Source organism: Schistocerca cancellata, chromosome 10, assembly GCF_023864275.1.
Source record: "Schistocerca cancellata isolate TAMUIC-IGC-003103 chromosome 10, iqSchCanc2.1, whole genome shotgun sequence".
NCBI classification, from domain to species: domain Eukaryota; kingdom Metazoa; phylum Arthropoda; class Insecta; order Orthoptera; family Acrididae; genus Schistocerca; species Schistocerca cancellata.
In genome coordinates, this window is record NC_064635.1 from 122,577,214 (window position 1) to 122,600,128 (window position 22,915).

Consider the following 22,915-nt stretch of genomic DNA (forward strand, 5'->3'; position numbering starts at 1 on the left):
TTGATTTTGAACAAGACCACATGTGTTTGGTTATGATGAGCTTCCCTCCACCTAAGGTGTGCGAAGACTGCAGTGGAGTGTTATGTTGTAAAGAGATAGCAATGAGAATGCTCAAAGTGTGCAGCTCAGCAAACAACTTTAAAATGAAGCAGCCACCCCTTTGGGGCACAGCACAGAATCACCCAGCACTCAAGAAGACAATTTGTTTCTGTGCAGCGTCACATTACTTTTTAACACTCTGAAGACAGGTGAATTTTAGTACTTACTGGAGTTTCTTCCTTAACAGATATGTACTCCATCTCTTGCTTTGGGGATGCAAGTGGGTCAGCCTCAACCTGAATGAAAGCAAATTATTTAAGTACAGGTACAACACTAAGTACAAGCAGTGCTTATGGAACCAGTCTACAGAATATAAATGATTACAATGTGACAACAGAAACTCTGTGCCCTCTAAGCTATCATGAGCAGATGCCTTATGCATTAAGCTATCTGAGCACACTTCCCACCCTGATTCTTCTTCCATTATCACCAATTTTTCCACCTGTGATTTCTGAACTCTGCTACCAGAGGTTCTCAAATGGGGTACATCGCCGGAGAAATGCAATTGGTGGAAGGCTGTCGCTTACCCTGTCCATCCAGTTTGCTCTTTATGTAGAATATTTTTGCAGGTGATCTTTTCTTAATGCAATACAAATACATCGCCACATAGCAGAAATGATATGGGTACTCTTAGAATAATAACTAAAATGTGACTTCACAAATTTAATTCAACAACACGAGGATAACAATTACCCAGGCCAATGAAAAGTTGAGAAACTATTTTTACTTTGATAGCTGATCTTTATAGATTTTTACGAGCTGAATCCAAATCAGTCATAGCACTGCACCCATCTGTTTTCCATATCCCACACATTTTTATTTGGTGATCTGGCAGGCCGGTACGTGTTGTGCAGCAACATGTGACCGTGCACTGTCTTGCTCAAAAATGGCATCTGTGGTGATGTGAAGAAAGGGTATGGCTACAGATCACAGGATGTCATTCACGTAGGTCACACTGGACACAGTGCCTTACACACACAGCAGCTGCAATTTGGGATTGTATGCAACAGGACTCCCCTTCCCCCCCACCATAAGGCCTTCAGTTGGCACTGCATGTCTTGTGTGAATGGGCTGTGATGCTGCTCCCTCTCTCGGCAAAAAGATGGTTCAAATGGCTCTAAGCACTATGGGACTTAATATCTGAGGCCATCAGTCCCCTAGACTTAGAACTACTTAAACCTAACTAACCTAAGGACATCACACACATACGTGCCCGAGGCAGGATTCGAACCTGCGACCACAGCAGCTGCACGGTTCCAGACTGAAGTGCTTAGAACCGCTCAGTCACAGTGTCTGGCTGAGCACAGCCAGGTAAAGGAACTATGGCTCAAGTGTAAAAGAATGGTTAACCATCCATTTGACAAATCTGTACCTAGTACAACAGTTGGTGGTGGGAGCGACTGCCCATGGTACAAAGTTACTGTAGAGAAATTTCTTAGGAAACACACACTAGTGCATAGCATAAGTAAAACAAAGTATAGGTACAGAGCTGGTGCATGAAACATGTTTGGCTGCCAAGAGGGCAATGTGTAAAGCCATCAGTGACTACCACAGCAAAACATTATTAGAAAATCTCTCATGAAACCCAAAGAAACTCATGTCCTATGCAAAGGCTGTTAGTGGTACTGAAGTTAGTGTCCAGACATCATAGATGAGATAGGAACTGATATTGAGGGTAGCAAAGCAAAGGCAGAAATTCTCAACTCTGTTTTAAAATGTTTCTTTACAAAGGAAAATCCATGAATGTTGCACCCATTTAATTCTGTCCCATCACAATGTGAGAGAAATAGACATTAGTATTAGTGCCATTGAGCATTGAGAAACAGCTGTAGTAGCTGAAACTGAACAAAGCTCCAGAGCCCAACGGTACTGAATCAGATACTGTACTGAAGTTGTAGCTGAGTGGGCCCCTGTTCTAACAATGATACAATATAGATCTTTCAAATGAACAGCCATGCCTAGTGGGTGGAGAAAAGCTCAGAAGGGCAGCAGAAGTGATGCAAGAAAACTATTTTCAAATATCAAAGACATCCATTTCTTGTACAATCTTAGGGCATATTTGAAGTTGTATGCAATGGACTATCTCAAACAAAGTGAGTCTCTCCACCTCAACCAGCATGGACTCTGAAAGTGTAGATTACGAGAACCCCAACTAACATTTTTCTCACATGACATCCTGAAAGCCATGGATCATGGCAATTATGTGGACGGCATATTTCTTGCCTTACAAAGTATTTGACTCGCTGCCGCATAATTGTATGAGGTATCAAGTGACATTTGTGACCTGTGAGAATTTCTTGGTAGTAAGGACACAGCACATTATCTTGGACGGAGAACTGACAACAGATACAGCAATAACTTCAAATATGCCCCAGGGAAGTGGTGTGAGACCTTGCTGTTCATGTTGCCTAGCTGATAAGACATTCTTGGAATTTTAGGAGATGATGCAATTATCTGTAATGAAGTACTGGTGAGAAAAGTTGCACAAATATTCAGTGTGACACCTGGATAAGATTTCAAAACAGTTCACAGATTAGCAACTTCCTGCAAAGGTTCAGAAATTTAAAATTGTGCACTTCACAAAATGAAAACATGCAGTATTCTTTGAATACATTATCAGTGAGTCAGAGTAGGAACTGGCCAAACCACACTAATACTTTGGTGTAACAATTTGTAGGGATGTGAACTGGGCCAATACATAGCCTCATTCATAAATGAGCAGGCGGAAGAACACGCTTCACTGGTAGAGTGTTACGGAAATGAAATCAGTCTACAAAGTAGATTGTTTAGAAAACACACATGTAACACATCCTAGAATATTGCTCATGAGTATGGGACTCATACCAAACAAACCTAACAGCAGATATTGATGGTAGGTTGGTTGGCAGATGGGGGGGAGCGGACCAAACAGCGATGTCATTGGTTCCATGATCTAAGTTGGTAGAAACCGAGGGAGGAACAACACGAACAGCACAGCACATTCCAGTCAAGAGGAAGGAAGAAATGGACAAACAAAGAGGTAACATCAACATCAGGGCAGAAGGAAGAGGAGAGAACAAGAGGTGGTGGTGAGAAATGGTGAGAGCAGGGGCACCTCAGTAACACTACATGCTATGGGGCACCAGCACTGCCACAGACCCTTGGCGATATCCACACCACACCATGATCACGACACAAAGGGGGCAGCACCAGGGGAAGAAGAAAAAAGAAAATGGGAAACAAAACAACATAAAAGACCGGACAAAACATAGAGAAAAAGAGGCCACCCGTCTAAAAAACAATGGCAGACTAAAACTCTCATAAGCACAGGCAGAACAAACAATGGGACACCACTGGACAAGATTAGACAAATTATAGCATGTACAGAGGCATTTCAGCAATCATTCTTCTCATGCTTCATATGTGAATGGAATGGGAAGAAGCCCTAATAACTGGTACAATGGGAAGTACAGTCTCCCATGCACTTCACAATGTTTTGCAGAATATGGTTGTAAGTGTACTCCATAAACAGAATCTGATATCGACATATTTAGAGCCACCTGCTTCACAGCATAGAGTGAAATATGTTTCTAAGTAGTCAACATATGAAGTAGTGCAACACTTGCCAGCATTTATGTTGCCACTCAGTGTCACTGTCAAACATACTGTAAATGTGACGGCCTATTTCCCCGAAAAAGGGTATTAAATTTTGCATCTTCAAGAAGATAAACAGAACTTACGAATACTAAATGTGGTCTATTTTATCAACAACGTTATGTGTGCAACATGACAGATAACGGAATTCGGAAATATTGTTGCAAATACCTGTGATTTTCCTCCAGATTAAACGCTGTACAACTACATTCACAATTTTAATTTAATAAGTTAATGATAATTTTGAGTTATAATTTTCAGGGACAAAACCACAAAAATTCTTAGCTTATGTGATGGAAGTATTTATTTTGGTTATGCAGGGAACATCCAATAAAGTATCACTATCTCATACTGATCTGGTAAGCCTGTTACTTCTGGTCTTACATCCGATCGTGTTGCTGTCAGTGATGAAGTTTATTCACAGAAATAAATAAATACACACATTAAAAAAAGTTTTGCAGCACCTCAGTTTTGAGAGTTTTGGAACCTGTACAGAAAACTGGAATAGAGATCAACATAAACATCATTTCCACCCTTTTTATTGCTCATGAAAACCACACACTGTGTGTTGTACTGCTGTACAGCAAAACCTTCAGAGGTGGTGGTCCAGATTGCTGTAGACACCGGTGCCTCTAACACCCAGTAGCACATCCTCTTGCATTGATGCATGCCTGTATTTGTCGTGGTATACTATCCATAAGTTCATCAAGGCACTGTTGGTCCAGATCATCCCACTTCTCAACGGAGATTCAGCTTAGATCCCTCAGAGTGGTTGGTGGATCATGTCTTCCATAAACAGTGCTTTTCAATCTATCCCTGGCATGTTCAATAGAGTTCATGTCTGGAGACATGCTGGCCACTCTAGTTGAGTGATGTCGTTATCCTGATGGAAGTCATTCACAAGATGTGCATGATGCGGGCACGAATTGTCGTACATGAAGAAGAATCCTTCGCCAATATGGTTGCACTATCGGTCGGAGGATGGCATCCACGTATCGTACAGCCGTTATGGTGTCTTCCATGACCAACAGTGGTGTATATTGGTCCCACACAATGCCAAAACAGCAAGGAACATCCACCTTGCTACACTCACTGGACAGTGTGTCTAAGGTGTTCACCCTGCCCAGGTTGCCTCCAAACATGCAAACATGCCTCTGATGATTGTCTGGTTGAAGGCATATGTGTCACTCATCAGTAAAGAGAACGCTACGCCAATCCTGAGCGGTCCATTCGGCATGTTGTTGGGCCAATCTGTACCATACTGCAAGGTGTCGTGGTTGCAAAGAAGGACCCTGCCATGGATGTCGGGAGTGAATTTGCGCATTATGCAGTCTATTGCACACAGTTTGAGTCATAACATGATGTCCTGTGGCTGCACAAAAAGCATTATTCAACACGGTGGTGTTGCTGTCAGGGTTCCTCCGAGCCATAATCTGTAGACAGTGGTCATCCACTGCAGTAATAGCCCTTGGGCGGCCTACGTGAGGCATGTCATCGACAGTTCCTGTCTCTCTGTATTTCCTCAATGTCCACACAATATCCCTTTGGTTCACACCAAGACGCCTGGGCACTTACCTTGTTGAGAGCTCTTCCTGGTACAAAATAACAATGTGGACATGATCAAACTGCGGTATTGACCGTCTAGGCACAGTTGAACTACAAACAACACGAGCCATGTACCTCCTTCCTGGTGGAATGCCTGGAACTGCTCGGCTGTCGGATCCCCTCCGTCTAATAGGAGCTGCTTATACACGGTTGTTTACATCTTTGGGCAGGTTTAGTGACATCTCTGAACAGTCAAAGGGGCTGTATCTGTGATTCAATATCCACAGTCAACGCCTGTCTTCAGATGTTCTGGAAACTGGGGTGATGCAAAACATTTTTTGATGTGTATAGTCCAAATCTGCTTGTGGACTGATCAAAATTTTTGCCTAGCTGCAATATTACTGCTGATGATGCAACTGACAGAACCTTGGAGATGCTCCTAGACCACAGTTCTCTATCCAGGTACCATAAATGACAGTAGGGTGACATAACAATTATAATGTGTCAGCAGTTCATATAGTAACAATCTGTAAGATTTAAAAGGCATAGAACAGCAACTAATTAACATAATCACAATTGTGTCAGTCAAAAAGCATGAACAAAGGTAATGATTGGCTCTTAAAAATTATCATTAGCAACATTTCTCTAGGAATTACATCACATCTTGGTAATATTATGGTCTCTAAAACAGCATGTTTTGGCCAGTTGCATTCTCCGATGTGTTATGGCATAAGTTTCTGTGGCAAAATGACAATTTTGAAGAAAATCTTCACAACATAGAGAAAACCTGTGAGAATCATCTGCAGTATACATCCAAGAACATGTAGCCTTCACAATATATACTGTATACACTGATGTGCCACATCGGGAAGAATGCCCACAGCAAGACTGAATGTTATCCGGTAGCAATGACACCGCATCCTTTGCCTGTCGCAGTTATAACCAGACTGCTTCGCGCTTTTCAGGATTTTCTCAGTAACATATTTGCCTACAATGGTCAAAAATGTGCCAGCTCAACAAAGACTACGAATAATGTTCACGCATGATGGTGTATGGCACACTCTCACAGCAGTATGTGTGAACACCAGGCTGTTACATTAAGGAGTACTGGATTTCTCAGACAGGCCCCACATATCAGCCTCCTAACTCACAGATATCAGTGCTCTACACTTCTGGTTGTGCAGACACTTGGTCTACCTAATACCGATCAATGGCATCCAGTGACAACAAGATCACTCATTCAATATATGCCAGCACGTAAAACAATAGTGTCAGCTTCAAAGAATGTATAATTTCAGCTCTGAAAGGCCAGGGGATGCAATGTCTTGAATGGTTATCAAATTGAGCTCCTCCTATGAAGTAATGTTCAGATCTCACAAGGTACACATTTCTAATCCTATGTTTCTTGGGCCTGTTTTCTTGTTCAAGGGGGTATTGCCATATAGTATTATTGACTTGTCCCACATACATGCAACATGCCTGCATATATGGATCTATGGAATTAATTTACCAAGTAAATAAACTGCTAGTGCATTGACACTAGTAAAACACCTGAATAATATCAACCACAAACACAAAAGAGCTCTTGACACTTCTGTCTGCCAAAGATTTGTGGGATTTGAAATTATGAAGAAACATATCAAGACAAAGAACCAGTTCACAGATTAACCCAACAAAATTGTAATTCATTCTGTTGCCACTAACTGCTGAAACAAGACACCACAGAAATTCCAATATGAGTTGCAAACATTCTCCAAACAACACACCGGGAAAGTGCAATGTGGCAGAAAACAAAATCTCCTGACAAGTCACAAAATGTACAACATGCCACTTTAGAAAAACCAAGTCTTAGGTACGGTAGATACACATATTACTGCTTTTACATCTAAAATAACAGTCAAACATGTACTATGTTTCAAATTTAAAAAAAAGTGTGGCTCAATGAAGCTGGTGCATAGGAGCCAAAACAGATATGAACAATAAAATATCTGAAGATCTGTTTGAAATTTTATGTGACTGCACTGAAAGAAAAAAGCCTTTTAGTAAGACCTATTCTTTTTCCTATCTTCATAAATAGCTATTGGTTTATTTTTTACTTATTGTCTGAATGATAACAAACGACATAAAAAATGTTCATTTTAACATTACTTACTGGCTCTTGTTTGATGACAGTAGCACCATGAACAGAACTTTTGTGTTTTACTGATGCCATCTTCTGAAAAAGAAAAACATAAGTGAATTGCAGCTACAAAGAACAACTTAAGGCTGAACCATGCACCATAATAAAAGTAGGTGGACAGTTCTAGATCTGTGTGCTGGAGAATTCCAGCATGGGTTTGAAGGGGTGCTTTATTTTCTGTTTGCAAGAATATAGATTTTTAAAAAAAAATCTGTTGCCCTTAGATGTAAAACATGAATGTGCAATCTATCAGAAATTCAAAACCAAATGAAATGAATATCTTGTTAGCCATTCATTCCATAAATTGTTTCAAGACCCAAACTACTGATCTGCGAAGCACTTTTAGAATTGTAGTAAAGAATGTTCAGTGGATTTAATATTTCATGATACAGCATTAAATATCTTCTGTTCAACAGAAACAATGAGGGATCTAGTATTTGCTGAGTAGCAACTATTAATAATGCAACACACTAGGCTAAATATGTATAAATGTAAAGAGGATATTAGAAAATTCTTCTAACTGATAACGGAAGGTGTCTATCTTTAATTACAGTTATTAGTGGTTCTTCAAAGAAGCATAGTATAGGAATGTATATTTACCTCATTTACATTATTGTGGATTCTATTGAATGAAAGGGTCTTCAAAACATGCTGTCTGAATGAGCCCCTTTCTCTAGTCTTGACAACATTCAGTCTCATTATAGTTTGCATAATTTCCGTTGCTCACCCTTTCGTTGTTGTATGTGCATGACGACAATTTCCACCTTCCTTTAAGTGCTAACTTCTCAAGAGTCACACAACTCCTTTTCCCACAAAACTCACTTGAAAACCAATTATATGAAGAAACAGTCCGTTCAGTGTCAATAACCAACAGTTATTTTAGAATACACACTGACTCTACAGGACATCAAAAGAAATAGGGATTCTGAAGTATACTACTGGGGCTTTGCAACTAACTTAGAATATATCAACTTAAAATATATATTAAAATCATAGGGTATGTTCATATAAACATTTTAGCCCCTCTCACAAAAGGAATACTTTGATCTCACAACACCCCCCTTCCCCACCCATCACAAGCACCAGCACAAAAATAAATAAATAAACAAAAAATTACAAAAAACTGCAGCTAGAGAGAGTACATCAAAACTTTTTAAAGTAATAGTAAGTATGAAGAAAAATAATCAAAGTTTGAAAATATAAAATGTTGTTTCCTTATCCAAAGACTGGTTCGATGCAGCTCTCCATATCTCTCAATGACTACTACAACCACCACCCATCGGAACCTGCTTACTGTGGTAATCTCTTGGTCTCCTTCTGCAATCCCCCCCCCCCCCCCCCCCCACCTGCTGCTAAACCCTCCCCTGCACACTTCTCTCCAATACTAAACTGATGATTCCTTGATGTCCCCGAATGTGTCCTATCAACTGATCCTTTATTTTAGTCCAGTTACACCACAAATTTGTTTCTCCCTAAACCTACTCGTTACTTCCCCATAAGTTACATAATCTACCCATCTAGTCCCCAGCATTCTTCTGTAGCAGTACATTTCAGATGCATCTGTCCAATCCCAGCAACAGCAAGCCCACTTGTGAAAGCAGCCATGTCATATACAAGTTCTGCTACAATTTCTGCACAGCATTTTATGAGAGTGTGACCACAAAACAGCTGTCCAAGAAAAGAATAGCCACCATTGCGTTGCCAAGAAAGGAGCTGACCACCCAGTGGCAGTACACACCACTCAGCACAACTGCACAAGTTCAACGGATGCTTCACAACGCATGTGATCTGGATATTTTCTTACCTACGCAGGTGGGAGTTGTCCTTGCTCCCGTAATGCTTCCGGCCTCAATCTCCAGTAACCCAATGCACTCACGCACTTTACCCAATAGTCTCCTCTTCCTCTGTCCTGTCACCCCATCCCAGCCCACAACTCAAACCCGTCACAACCGTCTGCCACACAAACTCAGCAGTTCTGGTGCCTGGTGTCACATCACTACCCCGTGCACACGCTGCCCCTCCCTCCCTCCCACATTCCTATCTCGCACACCTGCTCCTTCACTCCAAATCACCAGACATCCCTCCTTGACTCCTCCTCTCACTTCCCACCTCTTACTCCATCTACCCCCCCCCCGCCCTGTCGCAGTTATAACCAGACTGCTTCGCGCTCCCCCCCCCCCCAACCCCCCTCCACTACCACCTCTGTAGTAAAGGGACGGCTCATCACTTCTACTCTTTGTTGAGTGCTTGTCTTTACTCCTGCACCATTGTCAATTAAATTGACACTGCATGATTTTGAATTCAATTTCTTGTAGTATGTTGTAATTACATACTGGAATTAAGGAATGATAATGAGTAAATCGAACACTGATGTTTTTTAGTCTGTAAAGAAAAACTTTCAATCTAAACAAGTACAGATAAAAATGTTTTCCACCACCAGAAAACTGCAACAGAGTAATCTAAATAGTTGCTAAATCTGAAGTCTCTGAAATATAAGAGAAAATTGTAAAATTTTAAATTTTTGGCTTAGAATGGCATAGGTATAAGCCAATTTGCAGATCTACATCTATAATCTGCCAATCAATGTGGAGTACACAGCAGAGGGTACGTCTCATTGTACCAGTTATTAGGGTTTCTTCCCGGTCCGTTCACAAATGGAGTGGAGGAAAATGACAGTTTGAATGCCTCTGTGTGCAGTAATCACTCTAAACTTATCCTCATGATCCCTATGTGAGCAATACATACAAGTGTGTAGTGTATTCACAGAGTCATCATTTAAGACACATTTTTGAAACTCTGTTAATAGACTTTCTAGGGGATAGTTTACATCTATCTTTGAGAATCTCCCTATGTGAGCAATATGTAGGAGGTTATACTGTATTTGAAGAGTCATCATTTAAGGCCCATTCTTGAAACTCTGTAACTGGACTTTCTAAGGGATAGTTTACATCTGTCTTTGACAATCTTCCAGTATAGTTCCTTCAGTATATCTGTGCCACTCTCCCATGGATCAAACAAACCTGTGACCATTTGTGCTGCCCTTCTCTGTAAACATTCAGTATTTCCTTTTACTACTATTTGGTATGTGTCCCACACACTTGAGCAGTACTGTAGAACCAGTCACATGAGTGATTTGTAAACAATGTCCTTTGCAGACCGATTGCATTTCCTCATTAACTTACCAAGAAACCAAAGTCTGCACCTGCTTTACCAATGAATGAGCCTACGTGATCATTCCATTTAATATCTTTACAAAGTGCTACAGCCAAGTATTTCTAAGAGTTGTCCAATTCCAGCAGTGACTCACTGATATTATAGTCACAAGGTACTATGCTTTTTCATTTTTGGAAGTGTACAATTTTACATTTCTGAACACTTGACACAAGTTGCCAATCTCTGCACCACTTTGAAATCTGAATGAATATTTATACAGCTTTTCTCAGACAATACTTCGTTATATGTGATTGCATCATCTGCAAAAAATCTGATGTTAATATTAATATTGTGTTCGATTCTCCATCCTGGATAACACACTGCATAAAAAGTCCTCAATCCAGACATAAATTTCACTTGATAACCCATATGATTGCACTTTCGACATTAAGTGTATGTGTGGTACTGAGTCAAACGATGTTCGGAAATCAAGAAACACTGTGTCTACATGACTGATCCAAAGCTTTCAGTATGTCCTGTGAGACAGTGCGAGTTGAGTTTCATATGATTGATTTTTTCGGTATCCATGCTGGCTGGCACTGAGGAGGTCATTCTCTTCAAGATATCTCATTATGTTTGAGTTCAGCGCAGAACAAATCAATGTGAAGGATATTGGATGGTAGTTTTGTGGATCACTTCTACTACCCTTCTTCCAGACAAGTGAGACATGCGCTTTTTTTCCACGAACTGGGCACTGATTTTTGTTTAAGGTGTCTACGATAGATTATAGTTAGAAAATGGCTAACTCAGCCACAAATTCAGTATACAATCTAACAGGGATTCCATCAGGGCCCGGAACTTTGTTTAATTTTAATAATTTCGATTGTTTAACATTACTGACACTAATGGTTATTTCATTCATCTTCTCTGTGATATCAGAATTAAATTGCAGCAATTTTCCTGAGTTTTTCTTTGTAAAGGAACATTTGAAATCAGGCTTAAGAATTTCAGCTTTTGCTTTGCTACCCTCAGTTTCAGTTCCTGTCTCATTCACTAGGGAGTGGACACTTGTCTTTGGTGCTTTACTTATGACCACAATTTCTTTGAGTTTTGTGAAATATCAGCTGACAATATTCTGTTACAATAGTCGTCGAAGGCATCACACATTGCTCTCTTGACAGCCAAATGTGTTTCATTCAGCATTTCTCTATCTACAGCCCAATGCTTTTATTTACAATGACTGTATATCATGGAGATTCCTTCCCATTATGAACTATTCTACTGGATACAAATCTATCCAGTGCATGATCAACCACTCTTTTAAACTTGAGCCAGCGTTCCTCTAAACACTCCTGCCCTGTGCCAACAGTTTCAAGTTCCTCACTGAGATGTGGCACTACTGATTTTTTTAAATCTAGTTCACCAATAATTTACATCTCTCTGTGTTTTAGTTGTCCTTCGAACTTTGGTAATCACTCTTGCCACAACCGTGTCATGGCAACTGATATCCTCAAAGAGGTCAGGTCTATTTGTTGTCATTAGATTCAATATGTTTCCAACATGAGTGGGGTTCTGAACTATCAGTTCTAGGTAAGTTTTCAGAGAAGGCATTTAGTAATGTTTCATGGGAGATCTTATTTTAATATTCTATATTTTTGACACAGAGAGTGGCTCAGATATAAACAGTGTATATGTTGAAAAGGAAAGTATTTTTATAAGTTCATGAATTGTATATTTTTGAAAAATTGTCAACATATGTACCATTCACCCAGAAGTAATTACCATGATGATCAGTCTGAGTAGAATAGTGCTAGCCATAATTTGTAGTTAGTACACTTTAATTAAGTATCTGGCAATGGTGGCATCTGGCTGTTAGTGTTTTTAACTTGACTCAGTCCACATCCCTGAAGGCTCCTCTTCATGCTGGGACTGACAGAATGCAGTGTGTTAATGAATGAATGAATAGTCACTATTTCTTTATAAGTGGGGAGTCCTTTCTACCATGAACTGTTCTCCTAGACATATATCCACCCAATGTTTGATCAACTATTCTCCTAAATTTGTTTTGCAGTTCCTTTATATGCTCCTGCCCCAGATGTAAATGTATCAAATTCATCCGTCAGATCTGATACTACTGCATCCCTATCCACTGTTCCAGTGGCAACTGAGCTACAGCTACCTCAGGGTCACTGACACCAGTTTAAATTTGGACATCATCAAGGTCACATCAGTTTGTTACCATTAGTCCTATCTAACACACTACTGTCAAGAGTGACCTTCTGAACTATTTCTTGTAGGTACTTTTCAGAGGGGCCACTTAGCATTGTTCTGCTGGCTGTTTGGACTAGGCCACCACTTACAAAACTGAATCATTCGAATCATTTGTTGGATGATTAGTCTCCTCCAACAATGTCATAATGATTGGGGAACATATGTACTTAGTCAGCTGAGGTTTTCCCTAAAATTTTCAGTTACACATACGGATGAGTCTGGTGATCTTTTTGACATAGACTTAAGACTTTTACCAAACATATCATTGCTGTCAGTTTTGGGTTTTGGCCAATTTTCTGTATCTTGTATTATGTGAGTTCCACTGCTTTTTTACTACTGCTTCAAGCTCTAAGACTTCATTACGAATGCTTCAGTTGTTGACTGCTAGGCTTTTAGTAATTTCACCTGTGGGGGATATAGCTTTGGATCTTACATGAATACTTTGGGGTCTCCTAAAGCTGTTGTTATCTCAACTGGGTGAAAGACACCTAACTAGAAAAATCCTTGAACGCACTTCACAAGCAGTCATCCACCTGCGTATTAGACTCTGCTGTGTAGTATACATCTCATCTGTGTAAGGGGATCCTACAGTTCTCAAGCTTATGGCTAACTTTAGAAAGGCACAGTATGACTTGTGACAATACCTTGAAAGTCTCTGGTTTAAGCCTTTAACTCAACTAGTAACCAGAAGGATATTGTTGTTCAAATTAAGCAGGGAAGAATAAGATGGGCAGGACATGTACAGAGAATGCCAGAAACTCAGAGCGTCAAGAAAGTTTTTAAGGGGAAACCTGACAGGAGAAGGAGAAGAGGTAGACCCAGGAAAAGGTGGCTGGACAATATGTAAGGAGATCTAAAGGCGATGGGAATAAGAAATTGGAGAAGGGAGGCAATGGACAGAGAAGAATGGAGGCAGGTGATACAGGAGGCCAAGGTTCTTCAAGGACTGTAGAGCCAACCAAGAAGAAGAAGAAGAAGAAGAAGAAGAAGAAGAAGAAGAAGAAGTAACCCAAACAGCACAATCAGCTCTAATGATAAGGTTTAGATTATGAACTTAAATGGAAACCCCATGAGCAATCCTTGTCTTTTTCATCTTATCTGCCACTTGCTGGAATAATCCAAGAATGACCTTGGAGCCCAAACAAGAGACATCATTTGTGCAACACGCTTCACAATTTGCAACTGATTGCACCCCATTCCCTCATTGCCTTCTCAACAGTCTCTTCATCATGTTGAATGCTCCCCTCCTCCCCCAAGGCATAAACACTGGGTGCACTATGTGATCCTTCACATCCCTCACTGCCATTTCCCAAAGGAGTAGCATTAACAACAGTACACTCAAATTACTAACAATTAACAGATTTACACCCATCTGCACATGCTTTCCCCTTAAACAGCACACTTCCTAGCAGGTGAAGTTTGTCACAATAGCTCAGCTTCAGTGGAAGACAGCCCCTCAGACTTGACAGAAAGGAGTACAAGTTTGGTACCCTGAATTGTTCTTGGTACCAGCACTCTTGGACAGGTGCTCAAACCTACCACTGACTCGCCACAAAGTCAAGCCAACAAATAGTGGTGTTACTGTAAACCGTGGAGAGAAGAGAGACTCTAAGGGAGAGAACAGTACTTAAGTACCTCTGTTATCTCTTTTGTAGTTCACCCAATACAGTCATTCACCGTAGCTTCCAATCATTGACAGCAGTTCAGGCAGTTCCATCTGTTTACAAACGGAGCTAACTCATCCAGCACCCAATAACAGCATTCACAGAAAGGCCAAACTGTTTGTTTCTAGGTTTTCTCACTATCATAGGCCCCACATAGTGTTCTGTGGAATGAAAATTATAGTGAGAAATTGAAACATAGTGTAGCCTGAGATTTTGGTGAGGTTGAGGAGTAATCTGAACATAAGTTCAAATGTGATGCAGTATGAACACAGCTAATGTAAGCTAAATCAATTTTACACACTCCTCTTTATGTGATTTTTCTCTGTAAAGGAGGAAGGGCACAAGATTAGGGTTAACATCTTGACAATACTGAAGTCATTACAGATGGCGCACAGCTCAGACTGTTTCAAGAAGATGGAAGGAAATCAGCCATGCCCTTTACAAAAAGAAATCATATTGGCATTTGCATGGAGTGATTTAGGGATATCATAAAAACTTAAATCAGGATAGCCAGATGAGGATTTGAACCCTTATCCTCTCGGGTCGACAGAAGCGTCCAATCCCACCCATCGGCTTTGACCCGTGACGTAAGAGTATTGTGGTGTGTGACATCATGATGGCGTGGAGTTTGGTTTGTGAGTGCGGCGTATTTGTAGATGTCGTCGTGTTGTGGTTTGTTGTGCCCTTTGGTGGTATGTTCAGGGCTTTCGTTTGTGTGGTGTAATGGGCCCAGTTTGGTCTTGCTCATTGTTCGAGTGTTGGCTGTGTTTGTAGTGGAATTCGTTTCAGTGAGTTAACGATTTAGTGGTTTTGTGTTGAGGTTAATTTAATGTTGTTTGCTGTAGGTCATGTAGTAATTTGAGTAAATTAATCGGTTGAATATGAAGGATAAAATTAACAGTGCGCGTCTGGAAGAAATGATGAGAAATACCGTGTTGAAGCTGATAAAGTTTTACAGCTGTTTGGGAAGTGTCCGATCCCAATTTATGGGATCAGGAGCTGCTGTTGAGCTATATAGGCCAAGGGAAGTGTTCGATCCCAATTTATGGGATTGGGAGCTGCTGTTGAGCTATATAGGCCAGGGGAAGTGTTCGATGCTAATTTATGAGATCGGGAGCTGCTGTTGAGCTATATAGATCAAGCGAAGTGTCCGATTCCAGATGATATTGTGTCTAGTGGAATTTGGGGACTTTTGTGTTGTTGGTTTTTTTTTCGTCGTTTCGCGTGGTTTTGTATGGGGGTGGGTGTCTAAATTTGTTTATATTTAGTTTGCCCCCACCCAAAAACCCCCAATTTCCCGCGCTTGGCCCGTTAGTGTCATTAGGCTTTTTGTGGAACGTGTGTGTGTTTTTTTTCGATGTGTTTTTGTGTTTATAATGTGTACATAACGACTTTATATGCGCCATATTGGAAACGTGGTTTATGGTCGTTTCCGCCATATTTGTGACGTCATGGGTCAAAGCAGACGGGTGGGATCGGACGCTTCCGTATTTCCATAATCTCTTATGCAAACCCAGTGTGCCTACCACTGTGCTGCCTGGCTCAATTTTATTTTTGTGTAAAAGCTTGCTGTCAGCATTCATGTTTGCATTAGCTATAAATTTTTTTGTAAATTCTGCCTTATGCAATACAACTTCTTGTTTTCTCTCTTGTAGCATAAAGAGTTAAGAAGTACATGTGTTCTGAATATAGTTCATATAGTTTTGACACAGTGAAACACCAAGCAGCAACAGAACCTTGTAATTAACAAAATATATTGAAATAACAACTATGTTACAGAAGACAGTCAGCAACCCGAACAACATTATGCGTAATTAAATAAAATAAACATATGTGAAGGTTAAACATAACACAAACATGATCCTCCTAACATATCTGAAGTTTACAGAACTGGGCTAATACAAGTATTTAGTTTGTTAACAAAGCTAGGAGTTTCCTACAAACATCATAGCCTACGGATCAATGTACAATTGATATAGGCCTAGGCCCTATCAGTCAATGATTTTTTTTCCAATGCCGAGTTATGTTAAATGTTATATGTATATACAGCACTTCCTATAAAAACAGGGAGATTATTGCTTGGTTAAGTGCAATCTATGCATACTTACGTAATTCTCCATCTGCCCTTAAGACGTGAAGAATGCAGGAGAATGCCATGACAATCATTAATGCAAACAAAACTGAAGAGACCTGCAAAACCCATTTCCAGAAACCTGGAGAACTTAACCCTCCTTGCAACACAAAAATCGTTTTCAAAAAAGAAATATATGCATATTGCCAACAAAAGCAGAGTAAAGAAAAACTGTAAATTCACATAAATTACATTAGAATAAATTCAAATCTGCAAGTGTTAGGTGCTAATGCACAACTTTGCCATAAGGCAGAATTTAATATTGGTCTTCAGCTGATCAATAAGATTCCCACGAGTACAGTATAAAGTCTATCGAAGGCAATAAACAACACTGTAAACATACAAACTATTATTTACTTTGTTACTGTTTATACTTCATAAAAGAATACCTCGAAAAGTAAATGTGTTGGTTGCATTTACGTGCAACAAATGAACTACTGAGCAAAGCTAATTTTGTAAACCTGTGGCACTGTGTTGTAAATCATGTACTATCCAACACAAAATTAGAAAATTTTATTCACCTTTACACAGTGTACAATACCAGATCATATGGGCAAAATAAATAAAGATATACAACGGTTGTCGTTTCGATAAAACTAACCATTTCCAGCGTGAACGTTCCGATGATCAGTTTACGATTTTTCTTTGAACATATCACTTCTCTTACACAAACGTCAAGTCACTCCTACGATTCATTACTCGTCTGCAAGGTTGCTACATAGAAGGTTGGGCCAATGTGTTCGGCAGCGATCGGGCGCTTCCGTGTGACGTCACTGTCGAGAAGCGTCAGCAGCGCGAGACGTTCGCATACGGCACTATTGCGCTTAAACTAACATTAATTTACGAAAAGTGAAGGGCAATATAATGAATTATGGATTCGATCGAAGCTTACCAATACAGGGACTGAATGTTAATACCTGCTACGACTGTCAAACTCTTATATTGTCTCTCTGGTAATGACAAAAGTAAAACTACAGATTTGTGGCTCCCCCTCAATTTATATTCTATTACTCAATATTTTTTGTTAGATAACAACTATCTGGTATGCTAAAGTCCCTTTTTATATATTTTACAATTTTTAATAGTACTGGAAACGCAACAATTACAACAAGAGCTTTCAGTTTACTAAACACATTTTGTGCATCACAGTCGGCAATAGTTTGTACCATCTTTTTCATGCAGGTATTAAGCAGCAACCGTACGTCTAGTTAGATGAGACATTACTACACATAATGATACAGCAGCCTGGTTTAATGAACTCACATTCAAAAATTTTAAGAAGAATTTAAATACCTTAATCAGATCTGGAAGGGACTGCAGAAGCTCTCCACCTGTGTGCTGCTTTCTGCTGCTGCTGTTTGGCCCTCTGTGCCTTTGCCGACGTGTTGAAGTGCCTTAACCGGATGAAGGTTCTGGTTTTAGCGTACACTGTGATGACCTCTTGAGGAATAGTTGGAAACTTCCCAATTAAAAGTCTCGTCACGTTTCTGATCACATTGCCGTCTTTACACAGACTGCTGCCATGAAAATTTAAAAAAAGCACCTCTAACTGCTTAACAACATCAAACCACTCATCTGAAGGGATGATTAAGCCACCACGAGACAGTTTCTCAATCCACCCAGAACTTGCATGGTCTTTCGACACTTCGAGTGTCTTACCACTAGGATGACCAAGTGATTTATCAGTGGAGACACACCTGGAGGCAATATATCCAGCGATGTAGCGGAGACCTTCTAGAGAACACTCTGAATCTTCTATCAAAGGTGGGACAATTAAGTCATGTAGTGTAATGTCCCTCATTTGTTGGTCACCTTCTATCATTGACAACGCTTCTTCAATGCCCGGCACAAGTCCTGCAAACAGGTTGGAAGTCAAATAATTTGTATCAGTTTCCGCTGAGACTGGACAAGAACTGCGTAACTGAATGTTAGCGATACTTTTGTTCATAACTAAAATACGCAAACGGCTTTTAAATTCCACTGGTAAGGGATGATCATAGGCTCTGCCAATTGCTCTTATCTGGGAAAATAAGTTTTCAAGGCAGTCTTGGTTGAACCTTGAGGTCAATACATACTTCAAACCGTAGCCATGTTTTAAATCCGAAAAACAACCCAGCAGTGACCGAATCGAGGTGAGTAATACCTTTTGGAAAGGAAGTAAAGTTTTACGATTTCCCACTCTCATTTTTTCACAGACGGAGTAGAATCTGCGAAGAACTTCCTCCTGCATCTTCTTACACAATCCAAAATCACTTGAAATTGGTCGTTTGCCGACAGGTACCCTCGAATTCATAACATCAAAAGTGTCGTTCACCAATTTGAAGAATTCTGCCGTGTCTTTTTCTTCAGTCATTACAAAAGAAATTGCTTCTGATACAGTGTTAGAAAAGAGTTGGGAAGCAAGATGAACGCGCTGTCGATCTCTTCCACAAACAGTCAGATGATGAGCAGTAAGCTTAGGGCACAGTTTCAGTTCTCCATTATCTTTCGACAATAGCTGCTCGATTACGCCCTTTGTTATCGTTCTTCCGTCACTTAATGAGAAACCATCATCTAAAAAGTGGTTTCTGAGAAGTTTCATCATATGTGGTACATCAGCAAATACCCAAACACGTTTCGTTTCATCATCTGGGTTGGTGAAGCACGTGTTTGTGTAGTCGATGTGGAATTCCTTCCACACTTTCCCATTTTTACCCCCCAAATCAGACACTATACCAACTACGACAAATCCCACTTTCTGCGTCTCTCTGACGATACTGATCAGTAAATCCCGATTCATCGTACTGTCAGAGTTATAATATACGGGCTGCTTCCAGGTTCCACACAAACCACGTGCCATAACAACCTGTACCTGGCTATGTGGTCCGTATATGGTGTCAGTTTCTTGATCGTAGCATATGCGACTGTCCACATTCATTTCGTCAAAGCTTAACACACACAGCTTCTCTGCTTGACTTAAGTTTGTTGCTTGCTTATTCATTAAGTACAATACATCAGTCAAAATTCCGGGAACACAACGAAAAGAATTGGATATCCATCGTTTTAACGTAGAAAGTCCAGGTAATGGTATTCCCATTATATTTCTTAAATAAATATAAGTTTTTCTGGACAGAGAGCGCAGAAGCAAGGCTTTGCTTATATCTTCCTGGGTCCAATGGGTGCTCTTCTTTGATTTAAGAAGACATTCAATTTGTGCGTTCGTAAACACTTTTTTTAAAACTTGGTGTACTTTAGTTGTCACTTTAGTACTTCGTTGATACTGAAGGCTTTGGCATAGCTTTCTCTGTCTGCTTAATGCATGAGCCAGTAATTTGTTTCTCGTTCTCAGCGTGTTGTTTTCAGCTATCAAACGCTTATTTTCTTCTGTCTGTAGCGATAATTCCTTATGAAGCCTCTTCATTTCATCCTCGATGCGGCCTTTTTCAGTTTCTGTGCTTTGATCCACTTTTTTTTTCTTCGGTGACAGTGAAGCTAGTCTGTTAAGTGCACGTTTTCGTGTTTCACGATCTTTCCTTCTGTCATTTCTTTCTTGGACAGAAGACGAAGCAGCAGCAGCAGCTGCAGATGTGGCTTTAATGAGGTGCAAAGAAGGAACTGCAGTCCGCTTTAAGATCTTCTTTGGCGGAAGTTTCATTAATTCAGCTTGGAGATCCCGTAAATAATCGTCTTCTTTAAAATGTACGCTACAGATAGTAGCATTTTTAATGTTAATACTATCACTTCTTCTACAGAGCTGAACCCACCGAGCACAGGTGTCAGGATCTTTCGGAAACTTATGATAGGAAATACTACTCCCTTTAGTCTTCTGATTATAGTTTTCACACATAGCCACGGCACAATTCGGCATTGTTAAAGTGTCGCAGAAAGAATAAACACGATTCAACACGATAACAAACAGCAACAACACAAAACTTACTTGCTTCAACACGTAAGAAAGCGCGCGAACTGAGCGGAGTTTCTCGACGCTGACGTCATGCGCAGTACGACGAAAAATCTCTGTTCTGCGCACGCATTATGAGCCCCCCCTGACTCGTCTGCGGCTTCACGTTTGTTTGTAAACTAAAACGAGTAGTAGCTACACGCGATTAGTTGCAGTTAATCGAGATTGTCTTAATAATCGATATACGGATAATTGTTTTGCGTCAGTTTAACAACAGTCTAACTGTAGACTGTGGCAGGCGCGGCTCGTAATTAAAGGCTCTGAGGCGGAGCCGCCCCAAAATATATGTTAAAGTAAATTTCGCAAGAACGTATTACATAATTTAAATTATGTTAAAAGAAAAGAAAAAAATTCCTTGACGTCTATATTTATGTGCTGCTCCATGACTCTGCTGTCAATATCTTTATTCTTGGATTGTGTGTAACTTCTGTGTTTTTTCTTACAGTAAATGTGTTGTTTTTTTCGTATCCAGGGTGTAATTACAAAGCTAATAAAATGTTTTCTTGCCTTTAAATAATATTTTTCATTAGGTTATGGGCCCAGTCCACGTGTAAAGGCAAACAACACAGTTTAATTAAAACAATATTTGAAATGAGCGTATGTCTGTAAAGAAACATGACTGCTAGCGGCGATTATAAGGTCAGTATTGATAAGCTTGAAGGACCTGACGACTGGGCCAAATGGAAATGGCATATTTCTATGGTGCTACGTTCATATGGACTAGAAGATATTATTAACGGTACACGTGAACGTGTAGAGTTGCCGCAAGATGCGACAAGTAAACAAAAAGAAGCGTATGTGGAATGGCTCAAGGACGACGCAAAGGCAGCAAGTCTTATAGCAAGTGCGCTAAGTAAACCTGTTGCAGAAGTCGTCTTAACGTGCAAGAATGCTAAAGAAATCTGGGACAAATTACGCGGCCGATTTGAACGTAGCAGTACTCAGCGTTTGAATATGTTGATTGAAACATTTTTCCGTGTTAAACGTGATGAATCGGAAGATAATAGTGCACATGTGGCCAAACTGCAAAAGTTATTTGTGGACCTGAACGATGAATTAGCAAAACATGAAGAAAATACGCTATCTGAAAGAATCTTAAATGGTCGAATTTTGTCTACACTGGGAAAAGACTACGACAATTTTGAGGATCTCTGGGATACGATACCGACAGAAAAGCAAAGCTTGAATTTATTGATTGAAAAACTCTGTACTATTGAACTGCGTGAACAAGACGTTAATGGAAGTGCAGCTTTTGTCGTTTCTAAAACAAGAAAACGGCAAACAAGTAATCAGCAAGTAAAGATGACGAAGTCACAATTAAAACAGAAGTTTCCGTGTAATAAATGCAAACAATTAGGTCACTGGGCAGCAGAGTGTCCACAGAACACTCGTGACAGCAATAAAAGAAAAGAGAAGAAGCGAGACAGTGAACACGCTGCATTTACTTCATACGCTATGGGTGTGTGTACCAATAATCACAGTAGCCCAAATAAATGGTATTGCGACAGTGGCGCTACAAATCATATCACTCCCAACAAACAGTATTTTGTTTCGTATAGTGAATTTGATGTTCCTCAAGTAATTTCATTGGGAAAACAAGATGTCAAAATGTGTGCGTACGGTCAAGGAACAGCTTACATCCAAATCCGACGAAACAATAAATGGTACAATGCTAGAATGGACAATGTTTTGTACGTCCCTGATGCAAGTGCTAATCTGTTCTCTGTGAGAGCCATTGCCTGCAGAGGCTACAGTACTAATTTTAGTTATAATAATGTCTGTGTTCGAAAACAAGTCAGTGGCAATATTGTTATGACAGGTTATGTGAAAAATAGACTTTATGTGTTGAACATGCGTGTTGTTAGAAATGTAAAAATGAATCGTATGAGCTTGATGACTTCATCCAAAACATTGCAAGTGTACCATGAAAGGTTTGGTCATCAGAATAAACAACATGTGAAGAATATTTTAAAAGAAATGAACATTAATGTGGAAGATGCCAAGAATGAATTTTGTGACGGCTGTGCGGTTGGAAAGATGCATAGGCTGCCATTCAAAACACGAACAATACGCGCTACCAGTACTGGTGAATTAATCCACGCGGATCTAAATGGACCAATGAGCACGAAATCTTTTGGAGGCAAGCATTATTATGTATGTTTCAAAGACGATTTTAGTAAATTTCGTCGAATTTTCTTTTTAAGACACAAAAGTGAAGTGTGTACTGTGCTTAAGCAGTTTTTAAATGAAGCACGAACTAATGGACATGTTGTCAAACAATTTAGATGTGATGGTGGCAA

General features: G+C 40.0%; 1 protein-coding gene across 10 annotated transcripts in view; it reads right to left on the reverse strand.

Moving 5' to 3' along the window:
• Positions 1 to 20,825, reverse strand: part of LOC126106687 (zinc finger protein 501-like) — a 229,658-nt gene extending 208,833 nt beyond the window's left edge. The window contains exons 1-4 of one of the 10 annotated variants that reach the window (XM_049913058.1): positions 20,704 to 20,822; positions 17,277 to 17,372; positions 7,430 to 7,492; positions 267 to 335 (exon numbers count right to left, since the gene is read on the reverse strand). In XM_049913058.1, coding sequence (XP_049769015.1) covers positions 267 to 335; positions 7,430 to 7,492; positions 17,277 to 17,279 — 135 coding nt within the window. In that variant the 5' untranslated portion in view covers positions 17,280 to 17,372; positions 20,704 to 20,822. Of the gene's footprint in view, positions 1 to 266; positions 336 to 7,429; positions 7,493 to 14,515; positions 14,706 to 16,652; positions 16,735 to 17,276; positions 17,373 to 20,703 lie in introns of those variants that run through there. The other 9 variants (XM_049913056.1, XM_049913059.1, XM_049913057.1 and 6 more) reach the window with 9 other exon arrangements.
• Between the last annotated feature and the right edge of the window lie 2,090 nt (positions 20,826 to 22,915).